The sequence below is a fragment of the Giraffa tippelskirchi genome, chromosome X (assembly GCF_054371585.1).
Source record: "Giraffa tippelskirchi isolate mGirTip1 chromosome X, T2T-mGirTip1v1.2.pri, whole genome shotgun sequence".
In the NCBI taxonomy this organism is placed as follows: Eukaryota; Metazoa; Chordata; class Mammalia; order Artiodactyla; family Giraffidae; genus Giraffa; species Giraffa tippelskirchi.
In genome coordinates, this window is record NC_137289.1 from 28,061,188 (window position 1) to 28,074,619 (window position 13,432).

The following is a 13,432-nucleotide window of genomic DNA, read 5'->3' on the forward strand; positions in this document are numbered from 1 at the left end:
ATTGTAAAATACAACCTAAGCATAGAGAAGAATCTTAAAGATAATAACGTGGATCATTCAGAGTTCTTTCTTTAGAACTGTTTAGTTTAAAAATCATCACAATTACTCGTTCACTGCGCTCAGAGCCTATTAAAGAATGTTCTTTTCAGTACAATGTCTATACACACTCTTACTCATTTTCACCCTAGTTAATCAGAGACAGCTCACTCTTGTCATTTTGGGAGGTGAATTCATTCGCCATAACTCATTGTATGAATACAGCTGAGCTCTTTAGCAAATTTAGATCCCGAAGAGTATACAACTCATAGACACAGTATTTTACTGTGTGAATTTTCCTGAAACACGTCTTTTAAAAGAAGGGAAAGTATTTTACAGCTGTCAGTTTTCTCTACAACTCTCACCACTTTATCCTTTAGTTAACCTGTTCTACCATATGTTTAGGAAATCATGTTGATTGTTAATAGATATACCATCTGCTCTTTATAACAATTATATTCTATTTTTACTTGATGCTGAAGACCTTTTGTCAGTAGAAAATGGTATTCCAGCCACAGATTATCAAAAACTTGCCTCTAAAGTAATCAGAAAGGCAATAAAAATGCACCAATGATTTTTCCCCTTAGAGAAAAGCTCCACTGATCTTACGTCTTCAAAAGACAAAGTGTTTGTTAAATTAGAAATATATATATTTTTAAGTCATGACACTGTTTTGCCTCTCAAAGATTCAGTGGGGGCAAATTCAATAGTTGCATCTTTCATGATATTTGTCCACCAAGACTCAGTTTTGATAATGCAAACTAATCAGATATGAGAGGTTGAGTTTCTCCTAAGAAATCAGAGCAATTAGAAGACTTAAAACATTTGTGAAGAGGATTTTCTCTCTTCCTGTTATCCTTACCCCTAAGTGCAAGTTAAAACACTAACCAAGCTATTAACTTTTCAAAAATCAATAGATCCAGAAACACGCTTGGAGTTTTTTTTATGTCCCTTAATTCCTTTCCCAAAGAACCTAACCTTTGAGATATAATTTCCTATTATCCAGAGATTAAGCTCTTAGTTTCATATGCAACAACATATTTGCTTCTTCCTTATGCAAGTCTGTTTCTTATTTCTCCTACAATTTCACTTAAAGAGAATTCAAGTAAATTTGCCAAAATGTCAAAGGTGTATAAGTTATTTACTCTAAGTTCTCCCCATTATTTTTATGTTTTTGTAATTGTTAAAAGAGGATAATATATTTGTTCCTGTGTCTATTATGTGGTAATATTATAATCAGTTGGATTGATCTTAACTGTATTTGGTCTGCTCATAGGGATCAAAAAAGCATAATAACCATTTACTGAGTGACTAATATAGGCGAGCAACTAGCCTGTATTATTATATGTTATTTTCTAGTTTTATAGACAAAGTTATGAATAAGCCAAAGTCTTCACCAACCAGCTCAATAACATGATAATATATACCGTTAATGGAGTGCCATTCTGCCCCAAGCACTCTACATTCAGTTATCTTGTTTGATTCTCATCACAAACCTAGCATAGGTATAGTGGTACTTATATTACAAATAAGAAATCAAAGACTTGGGATGAGTAAAGAAGTCTCACAGCCAGCAAGTGGCAAAACTGATATTGGAGACACTCAATATCTCTGATTCCAAACTCCTGCTCTTTAGAACATGCTCATTCCATAGGATTATTCATTAGGTTTAGTTTCTCCCATGAGAAAACCTGCCAGAAGCAAAACCCATCATCAGCACAGATACAGATCCAAAGGCTCTAACATAAGAACAGGGTTTTAAGCATAGAACTTTAAAATAATTCTCAACTCTAATGAACTGGTGTCTAGGAAGTGATTCCGGAGTAAGATTTAAAAGATAGAAGACAAACTTCCTGGAGGCCATTATAAATAGAAAAGCACACTCTTTTTCATCACTAGTTATTTATGTGTTTCTGCTGTAGCCATCCTCTTCTGGAGTCCCTAGGCTATCCCAATGTCTCTTTGATACCCAGTGGAGGTGGCAGCTTCCAAAACCTCCTCCATTGCCTTCTCTTCTCATTTGCATTACAGGTGTTAAGCTCTGTGCAGCATTACGGGCCTCAGGACAATTCTTAGATAAATCAATAAGACAGAGGAATTTTTATTTATTTTGATAGCAAATTTTATTAAACATTTTTTCTCTCCAGCAGCTACATTCCCACAAGGCTGCTCCCATGAAGTTGTCAATAGGACCTGGTATGAAATTAAATTCAAGTATATTTACCTTTGAAATTTTCCTCTATAGCCTCCTATTAACCATGCAGGACAAGGAAAATCCAAATGTAGATTTAAGAATGGCCAGTTTTTTTGGTACAAGAAAGCAAAACAAGAAAAGAGATAATAATTGTTCCATCTCCGAATGAAAAGAAATAAGACTCTTTGTGCCTTTTTGTAATGATCTTTTAAATAAAGGAATGATTTTCTGAAAATAACTAATGTTTTAATGAGTTAAAAAGTGGTTAGCTCATTGTCAAATGTTACATTCCTGCCAGCCCAGTTTTCAGTAAATGCCATGTGTCAGTTCTTATCCAGTTCAGTTTTCTAGCACAGGGATCAGAGAACAGATCATCGTAAACTCGCAAAAAAGAATCTGATGTGTTCATATGGATGCCAGAAGAATGCTCTCCTCCGAGGATAGGATAGCCATCCACACGGCCACTGGATTCATTCTCAGCTACCTAAGGATCCCCTAAATAGACTAGATGACACGTTTTTCCTCTTGCTTTTCTTCTGCCCAAGGCAGAATTCCAAGTCTAGATTAGAATTCCTCTAACCATGGAACTTTGCTCTTTGAAGCACTGGTTCTCAATGCTTTAATTCAGTCTTCACCTGCAGGGTCACTTGAGGTATTTGGTAGAATGTAGATTACTGGGCTGCATCCTCAGAGATGGGGGCTTCCCAAGTGGTGCTAGAGGTAAAGAATCCTCCTGCCAATGCAGGAGACACAAGAGATGCAGGTTCGAGCCCTGGGTCAGGAAGATCCCCTGGAGTAGAAAATGGCAACCCACTCCAATGTTCTTGCCTGGAAAATTTCGTGAGCAAAGGAGCCTGGCAGGCTACAGTTATTGGGGCTGCAGAATTGGACACCACTGAACAACTGAGCATGACTAATATCCTCAGAGATAGATTCACTGAATCTGGTGTGAAGCTCAGGTATCTGCATTTTAACTACTTCAGGTGATCCTCCTGATGTAGGTGGTCAAAAGGCCACGACTGAAGAAATGCTATTTCTCAACTCTCATTATAAATTCTCAGAGTTCAGTGAAACACACCAAGACTGCTTACTAGAATATTTCCTTCTGATTGGAAATAGCTTATCCAAGTGAAACTAGATGAAGTAGATGATTTGGATTGAAAAGAAAAAATTGGTATCTATGAGAAGTATGAGTGTGATGGGCCAGAACATAAAAGTCAGAATCCAGGAGTGCTAAGTTATAGAAAACGTATGGAAAAAAGTCATGAAAAGGTGGGGTTTTTTTAAACTGCAGGAGTAAAGCATACATATCATAATAGGTCGTGGACTTGGAATTTGATGCTGTTACACTCAAATAAAATTTTAAACTAAAAACAGTTTTCAGTATCATTGTCAGAGACTAACTTTTATAAAACTGTATACCTCTCCAATCAACTTACTTAGCACAAGATTGGTCAAAGTTCTGTTGTATTGAAGATACGATGTCACCAGAACTAGGTACGGGCACCTTCAAAGCCATCTCAATTCCCCCTGAAACCTATTCTTCTCTAAGAATGGATTGAAGGGAAATTAGTGGCAAAGAACTGATAAACGTTTACAGTCAAGAAAGCATTTCTCAACAAAATACTTAGGTTCTAATGCTTTTCATGGTGGTGAGTTTAATATGAACACTTACTTTAAAAGCTTTCCATTGTCACTTATTAGTGAAAATGAAATACTGATTATCATATTTAATCTGTCAAGATAGTAGATTAAACATGTTAAGGTGCTAGAGAAGACATTTTTCTTTGCTACCACCTAAATTTGAAACATAAGCAATAGACTTCATCTTCTGGGTTATATTTTAAAGCCTTTTTTGCTTTTGAGAAATGACCTATAATCCTAGTACATTTTTAGCTTTATCATGAATGTCTTTTAAGAATACAGCTCATCTAGACCCTTGATGCACTTTAGAGGTGAGGTTGGTTTTTAGTCCCACTCTTGAATAGCCAATTCAGCAAATCCAGGGTGCTTTAAATAATTTGGTACTGTGACCTCTTACAGAAATCTTTGGCATCTGACTTTAGATAGTAAGTGTTTTGTAGACAGCAGAGGGCAAAGACTGTTATAGACCCAGCGTTTTTGCAATTTAGAAAAAAATAAAGACTCTACAGCCTATAGGTTTGCTCTTTTTTTTTCTTCTTTTTCTCTCTATTAATAGAAATAATGGATGACTGTTCGACAAATTGCAATGGAAATGGAGAATGTATCTCTGGCCATTGTCACTGCTTCCCAGGATTCCTTGGACCTGACTGTGCTAGGGGTAAGGTTGCCCTGTTATACTGATTGATTAGGGAACTTGATGTCACTTGAGAACTTAAAATCAGTAACAATAGGAAGAGGAGGAGGGATAGGAGTGATAGTAGCAGTAGCAACACCCTTGATGGTCTCTACTAGTTAAAGTGTCTGCCTCCAATGCGGGAGACCTGGGTTCAATCCCTGGGTCGGGAAGATCCCCTGGAGAAGGAAATGGCAACCCACTCCAGTATTCTTGCCTGGAGAATCCCACGGACGGAGGAGCCTGGTAGGCTACAGTCCATGGGGTCGCAAAGAGTCGGACACAACTGAGCGACTTCACTTCACTTCACTTCACTTCACTTCACTGAAAGTTGAGCACTTGCTCTGCCAGGCACCATTCTAAACACATGGTGGTACTTTTAATTCATATATCGTATAATAATCCTATGATATAGATCTATTATCCCAGTTTAATGGGCAAAGAAATAACATCAGAGAAGTCAAATCATTTAACTAAGGTTATCTAACCACTGAGATACCTGGATCCTCTGAAACCAACCACTCCATGATATTGGATTGGTCAGAAAGTTCATTCAGGTTTTTCCATAGCATCTTATGGAAAAGCCCAAGAAAACCTTTTGGCCAACTCAGTACTTCTATTCCCTTCATAAACTCATTTATAATGGAGGAACTTTGGGTAACCATTTATACAAACCAGGGTAAACTGGAAGAGGTGGACAGTCACCAGCTGGCTAAGTAGCTTATAAAGGAAAGACTGGGAAGGCAGAAGTTAAAGTTTCAAACTTTACTAAACCAGCCTTGCCCATAGTTTAATTCTTGAAAAGCTGAGGGTAAATCATGCTGGGTTTTCCCCATAGGCTTACAGTTATTATCAATACTTTAGAGATGCTTTCTGCTTGTTCACAATGTGTTCTTAAAGTTCTCAGTCTGCTAATGCTTTCATCTCAGGTTTCTCAGCCACTCAGTTTCTTTAGATTAAATTCTATTCAGCAGAGAATTCAATAGCACTTACTAGATTCCCAGTTCTCTGATAGATCTTCAGGAGGTGGGGGGTAGAAGCAGAGGTTATGGCTGGTATGGAAAAAAATGAATAAGACGAGATATAGGCCCTGCCCTCAGGGAGTTCCATATTTTTTTAATAAGACAAAGAATGACAGATCAGAGTGAATGTTCCAATGAAGGTCTGCACAGCTGGAATAGGCACAGACATCTGTCCAGTACCAATCTCTAAATGCCCAACTTTTGAAAGATAGCACTCTATAATAGGAATACCTCCCTCCTAGTTTTATGAATTTTATCTGCTTGAGGAAGAAACACCAAAAGAGAGAAAAATCCTAACTTATAATAATGATGATGGTGATGATGATAGCTGTTTAAGAGTATCAAAAGCAAGTGCTTGAAATAATTTCTTCACTCAGGGTGTTTTTATAATTTATCTTTCCCCCAATCCCATAAGAGGAAAATTCTGTTTGTAATCATGAACACGTGCCGATTTAATAAAGGCTAAGTCAGAAATAGTACAATTTTTTTGCCAGAAATATTATATAAGAATCGATAGGGAATTGCTCTTTGGAGATTTTACAAGCATTATGAGAACATTACAAGTTCATTTGCCAACCTTCAGATTCGTGCCCTGTGCTGTGTGGTGGGAATGGAGAATATGAAAAAGGACACTGTGTCTGCCGAAATGGCTGGAAGGGGCCAGAGTGCGACGTTCCAGAAGAGCAATGCATTGATCCAACATGCTTTGGCCATGGCACCTGCATCATGGGAGTTTGCATCTGTGTGCCAGGATACAAAGGAGAAATATGCGAGGAAGGTCAGAGCCCTGTGTTAATCTATTGCTTCAGGCTTTTCTCTTACTGAATGGTCCAAGGTGTCATTCTGTGTTTCCAGTAGAGGAATAAGTGTTCTTTGCAAACCATAAATGCGCCACATGTCTACTTAGTACATGGAGCAATGGGAGTTCATGTCTCTTCTGACAGCCTCTAATAATAACATGAGGCCATACCTCTGACCCTTACAGAGCAGTAGTGGAAAATGTCATATGCCCCCCTCATTTTAACACTGTTTTATGATGAAAATTTCCATCATGATGATTTTAGGTGTTAATTTATATGCTTTCATTATTACAGAGTGCACTAGGCTACATCTTTCTCTAAAGCACATAATAAAAATAATATTATTGTGCACATTTGAAACCATTTCATAAATGTTTTCTTTGGGAGTGATTTGTAATTACCATTATTATTATTGCTTTATATTATTTATTTTTATATACCTCATGCTTAAACTTGACCTCCCTGCCTAAGGAAGTAGACTTACCACTAATGAGTTTCAAGACAGTGCCTTTATATTAAAATTCACCCCAAAGGAGCATTTACACATACATGTGCAATAATTTTATCATTTACAAAACATACTTCAAAACAGCAGTAGTTTTATCATTTAAAGAAGACACATTGGAAAATAAGTTTGCTGGTAATCAGACCTTTTTCATGCCACATTCCTCAAATAAGACTGATTTCAGAAATAATATTAAACCATTACCATGGGAGATGGTCTCATCACAACTGTTGTTCAGGAAATAGATTGCTGAAAATGCACTATAATTGCTTTTTAAAGATGGCTCATTAAGACTATTACACAGCATTTTAAAGGGTTTAATCTCATTCTGCTCCATGAGCAAACAAGAGTTTAGCTTTCCACCTTCCATTAGCCATAGTAAAATTTTGGTGTGAAGATTGTATCTGTTCCAATATGAATGTCATTGGGCCTTGACAAGGCAGTAAAGTTCCTGACTTACTTTTAGAAGCTATTTTTATTGGGATCCATCAGCAATGACGATATTTAAGCTATACATTCAGATGCTATACAGATGCACACATATTTTCACCCCAAAAAAATGGTGTCTATTACATCATCTATAATCTGCCCTGAAAAACATTAAACTTAAGTTAGACTGTTCTAATTTAAATTTTGTAAATAGTTGAAAAAGGACTTAGCTACAATTTGCCTTCTAGGCCACAAAGAAAATTTATAGAATGACCAAGATAGCAAGGAGTACCACATTTAAAGGTAGAAACTTTCCAAATACAATTTTTTTAATAAAAATGTTTTAAGTCAGATTTCACAAACAGGAACTCACAGGCTGAATGGGCATAGGGGTGGGTTTTGTTTGTTTCACTAAGTGGTGGTGGTGGTGTTTTCATTGTTGTTTAATGTGATGTATTTTGCAAAATTTAAGAGAGAGAAGTATCGCATAAAAATCTCTATTTCTGGCCTCTCTTGAGCAACAAAAATATCTGGTGACCCTGAGCCAACATTCCTACATGGTAACAATGATTGGAGCCAATTAACAGCCACTTGGGCTTCCCTAGTAGCTCAGGCAATAAAGAATCCACCTGCAATGCAGGAGACCTGGGTTCAATCGCTTGATCAGGAAGATCCCCTGTGGAGGAGGAAATGGCAACCCACTCCAGTATTCTTGCCTAGAGAATCCCATGGACAGATGAGCCAGGCAGGCTATACAGTCCATGGGGTAGCAAAGAGTCAGATACGACTCAGCAACCAACACACAGACACACACAGAGCAGCAGCAGCTTCCTTTAAACTGGACACTTATTCCCAGCACACTCTGCTTTCTTATATCCAGCCCATCTCATTCATGTATGCAACCCACCTGGTCCCTGCAGCCAAATGACTTTATGCCTCTGACTTAAGTATAACTTACCTAGTCATTGAAGGTGGTCTTCTAAAAAAAAATAATAAACCTATATTAAGTTAAATACTATTTTATTTATTAAAATTGTTATATTTTGATGCAACAAAATTACCTCCTTCTGAAATAATATTGTACACTAAAGAACCCACCTGCCAATGCAGGAGACATAAGAGACTTGGGTTTGATCTCCCTGGGTTGGGAAGATCCCCTGGAGGAGGGCGTGGCAACCCACTCCAATATTCTTGTCTGGAGAATCCCTATGGACAGAAGAGCCTGGTGGCCTACAGTCCATAGGGTCACTAACAGTCAGACATGACTGAAGTGACTGAGCATGCACGCGCACACACACAGACTTTTCCTCTCCCTCCAAATAATGAATAGATCAAATTAGATGTACCTTCTGGTGTTTATTTGTTGATTAGCTCAGGTATTAAAGCATTGTGCTAATGACCCTGAGATCATGGGCTAATTATAATGGCAATAACACTAATTATAAAATGCTTAGTTAGACTTAACTCTATTCCATGGCACATTTGTTGTTGCTGTTTAGTCACTAAGTTGTGTCCAACTCTTTGCAACCTTATGGACTGTAGCCCTTGAGGCTCCTCTGTCCGTGGGATTTTCCAGGCAAGAATACTGGAGAGGGTTGCCATTTTCTCCTCCAGGGGATCTTCTCTGACCCAGGGATGGAACCCACATCTCCTGCATTGCAGGCAGATACTTTATCACTGAGCCACCTGGGAAGCCCATTCCATGGCACATGCTGCACACTAAAACTCGGCCAGTCTTGCAAATGATGGCAGATCGTATCAGTCTGTTTCCATTGCTAGAAAAGTAATTCAAAGCGTACATCCTCATAATGGTTAGGTTATTTTGGTCTCATCTTATTTGTACGGAAAGATCAGAAATTTGGACATCAACTTTCCCATTACCTGTGGGGTGGTCACTCAGTTGAAAGCACAAAATAATTTTCCCCAAGGCAAGCATAGAAATCTACTTGTGAAATAGTTTAGAGTATTTGTTAGAATGCGTCCAAAAATTTCCAGACTTCACAGAATCAGAGTCAAATATAATTGAGTCTGTGATATTCTAAAGCATTGAAAGCTATGTCACAGTGTCCTGGTAGAAGGAGAATCCACAAGGCAGAGAATTTTTAAATTGTGTTTAAAATGTTGCATTTTCAGTGCTTCTTAGGAATAAATGAGAGATTATAAGAAATTAGTTATATGATTCCATGAAACAGCAGTCACCTCAGCCAATACCTTAAATAATCCAAACTTAAATATATATAAAAACTCCTCTAGACACATCAAATAAAAGCCATTTCTGGGAGCTATGATTCTAATTTCAGAAGACAGGGAATGACTTACCAAAAATTCTTGATTTTTTTTTTTTTTTGCAAAGCTGAGGAATCCCTACTGAAGGCTCATTCTGGTCCACCCACCCACTTGTGTGGGAGTGCCACACACTGCTCATAATTTCATAGAACGTATCTGTGGTTTCCTTCTTCTACATTTAGATTGCAACATTTATGGTAGACTACTGTGTTTTTAAGTGTTGATAATATTCTGGTTCAAGCACAGCATTTACGTGAGTCATTTTATTGCCTAATGAAAATAGCATAAATGATGTAATATTGGAAAATCAATGTATCTCAGTGTCCTGGCCACACCTGTTCACTTTCAACCTCCCCCCCCCCACCCCTGCCTTTTTTTTCTGGCCTTCAGAGGACTGCTTAGACCCCATGTGTTCCGGCCATGGCATCTGTGTAAAAGGAGAATGTCACTGTTCTACTGGTTGGGGAGGAGTCAACTGTGAAACTCCACTTCCAATATGTCAGGAGCAGTGCTCAGGACACGGGACTTTTCTTCTGGATGCTGGCACATGCAGCTGCGATCCCAAGTGGACAGGGGCTGACTGCTCAACAGGTACGTCAGAGTCTAATTCTTCACCCCCTTCCCTCACTCCTGAGTTCTTACTAGTCTTTACCTTAAGGTAGTATTTCTTAACGTCAGATCTGTATGCCTTCATAGAGGGCTTCCACATGTTTCCTAGGCTTGTATTTTACTGAGTTTTCATATACAACACACCACCGGGCTTTTCATCGCATTTTTCATTGTCATAGTTCTGTAGTTGAACCTCTGTCTTCATTTTGCACTCTCCTGTAGTTATTCCATCCATTCTGAAGTCTGTTATGATCAGTTCTCTATAGATTATTTCAAATCTATGTCAACTTCACTTAGGATGACAATCCCTAGGTCCATCCATGTTGCTGCAAATGGCATCATTTTATTCTCTTTTATGGCTGAATAGCATTCCATTGTATATATGTACTACATCTTCTTTATCCATTCTTCTGTCGATGAACATCTAGGTTGCCTCCATGTCTTGACTGTTGTAAACAGTGCTGCAATGAACATTGGGGTTCATTTATCTTTTCAAGTTAGAGTTTTCTCTGGATATATGCCTAGGAGTAGGATTGCTGGATCATATGGCAAGTTAGAGTTTTCTCTGGATATATGCCTAGGAGTAGGATTGCTGGATCATATGGCAACTGTATTTTTAGTTTTTTAAGGAATCTTCATAATGTTTTCCATAATGGCTGTGCCAATTTACATTCCCCCAAACAGTGTAGGAGGGTTCCCTTTTCTGACTTTGGAAACATCTTAACACTTGAATGAACACTAAAAAGATGATTATGTTTATCAGGTGGATTTGAAAGCCAAGAACATTCCAGGCAGAAGGAATAATTTAAACTAAGAAATGTGAATCCAAATATTCCATTTGGCGACTTGCTAGTCATTGGGTGTGGCTGCACCTAGGAATCCAGGAGATATAATTGGAAAGATGGGCAGGGATGAGAACACAGGGAGTTTTGTTTACACGCCATGCTAAGGAACTTGCATTTCTTCTTGACACAGTAAGAAGCTACTGCGTGGTTTATAACAGATTGTGTTTTAGGTCTAGGTTAGGAAACAGGACATGGTTACTATGTAAGTACTGCTAGAGGCAGGAATTATCACTATGATTTCTACATTGGGAGACTGGGTAACTGATAACAAGTCTTAGTTGCAGCCCGTGAAATCTAGTTCCCTGACCAGGAATCGCACTCGAGCCCCCTGCATTGGGAACATGGAGTCTTATCCACTGGACCACCAGAGAAGTCCCCCTAAAATATTCTATGTCCCCCTAAAATATTCTATAAACAGATTTTCCTTGAACACTTACTGTGGGCCATGTGCTAACTCTCGGGATACATCAGTGAGGAATACATGATTCCTGCACTACCGGAATTTGCAGTCTGGCTAGAGGAGACAGAGAGTCAACAATGAATAAGAGCTATACAAGTCTTTAAAACATGAGAAAAGTGAGAGCTAGCGAGGTTAAATTATTTTTCCAAGGTCATAGAGCTGGCTAATTGCAAACCTGAAAGTTGTTTGCAGGGCTGTTGATTTCATTCCACATCTAGCATTTCTTTTCAGCCTCCACCCTCACCCCCACCAAAGGAAGAGTTAGACAAGGAGCAGGGACTCAGGTGAATAGATTAGTTTATGGAAAAGGAAACATTCGAGGAGATGAAGGGCATCAAATATCAAGTGCATTCTTGTCTAGATATAAGGTGGATTCAATGTAGACTAAATTAGAATGGGGGCTTCCCTGATAGCTCAGTTGGTAAAGAATCCGCCTGCAACGCAGGAGACCCCAGTTCGATTCCTGGGCTGGGAAGATGCACTGGAGAAGGGATAGGCTATCCCCACTCCAGTATTCTTGGGCTTCCCTTGTGGCTCAGCTGGTAAAGAATTCACCTGCAATGTGGGAGATCTGGGTTCGATCCCTGGGTTGGGAAGATCCCCTGGAGAAAGGAAAGGCTACCCACTCCAGTATCCTGGACTGGAAAATTCCATAGACTGTATAGTCCATGGAGTTGCAGAGTCGGACACGACTGAGCAATTTCCACTTTCACTTTCAAATTAGAATGTGGACTAAAGCCACATCCATCCATTCTGGATGCTATAGAAAAAGAACACTAGAAGCACCTCTTGGTCAGAGAAGCAAAAGGGTGAATAGGAATGACCCCCAAACTCTGCAGTCTCTCAGGCAAAAGACTTCCTAATAAAACTACCAACTTGAAAAATAGGAAAAGGAAATGCCTTCCAAATCTCCAGTGTCATGCTAGGAATAGTCCTTCTGTGATTTTTAAGCTCCATAAAGGTTGTTCCCAGAGAGCATATTTAACCATCGAGATGATCTCACTGTGCAGACTTTTAATTGAGTATGCTCAGTACAGGAAGCAATTTAACATCTGATTCTTATAATGGATCATGTCATTTCAAAGGTGGATATGCTCTTTGCAATTGATCATTCTCTTCCTCTAAGTGCATGAAGCTTAGTTGTTAGCATGTTAACTGTGTTGCTCTGATACCAAGGGGACTTCAGTGAATGGTTTACTGATTATTTTCAGTCTGTTTTCTAGGTACACTGAGTATTGTTAGCAGCACTGAATGGGTACTTGATATAGGATTCTTTCACCTGGAGGTCTCATGGTACTTCACAAAGGTTAACTCATTAGTCTTTAAAAAACACCTCAAGAGAAATACAACAGAAGCTTGTTATAACATAGTTTAGATTTGGATATACTGCAGGTCAAATCATGCTCCCTTAAAATAGAACTCCTTGCCATGAAATCTCAGTAATACATTTAGCCCTATACTGAAGATACTGGCCCCAGCTTCAAAGATCGGCATTGTAAAACACATCTACTACATTTCTTTCATAAAATCTGGCTTCTCCTGGTCTCATAGTCTCTGAGGGGGAGCATAAAAGCAGAGTTTAGAGCTTTGTACTCCTTTCTTCTTGATGAAACTTCCTGTGAGCCACTCTATCTATTGTTACTGTCAGATAACAGACTGAAATTTATAGAAGATAAGCATTCACAAAGAGAAGACAGTTTCTGTCCTTTCTACCATGATCCCCTCTCATTATCCTGGATCTTAGAACTGGATTAATCAGCTAGAGAGATGGAACATTAGGTCCTGAAGTATTTCTGAACTATGGACCACAGCCTGCCAGCCTTCTTTGTCCATGGAATTTTTCAGGCAAGAATACTGGAGTGGGTTGCCATGCCCTCCTCCAGGGGAATCTTCCCAACTCAGGGATTGAACCCCTGAGTCTCCTGCATT

At 38.8% G+C, this 13,432-nt stretch overlaps 1 protein-coding gene across 2 annotated transcripts in view; it reads left to right on the top strand.

Moving 5' to 3' along the window:
* Positions 1 to 13,432, top strand: part of TENM1 (teneurin transmembrane protein 1) — a 795,886-nt gene that overhangs the window by 506,863 nt on the left and 275,591 nt on the right. For both annotated transcript variants that reach the window (XM_081563742.1, XM_081563743.1), the window contains 3 exons: positions 4,431 to 4,532; positions 6,153 to 6,347; positions 9,980 to 10,180. In XM_081563742.1, the coding sequence (XP_081419868.1) occupies positions 4,431 to 4,532; positions 6,153 to 6,347; positions 9,980 to 10,180 (498 nt within the window). The remainder of the gene's footprint in view (positions 1 to 4,430; positions 4,533 to 6,152; positions 6,348 to 9,979; positions 10,181 to 13,432) is intronic.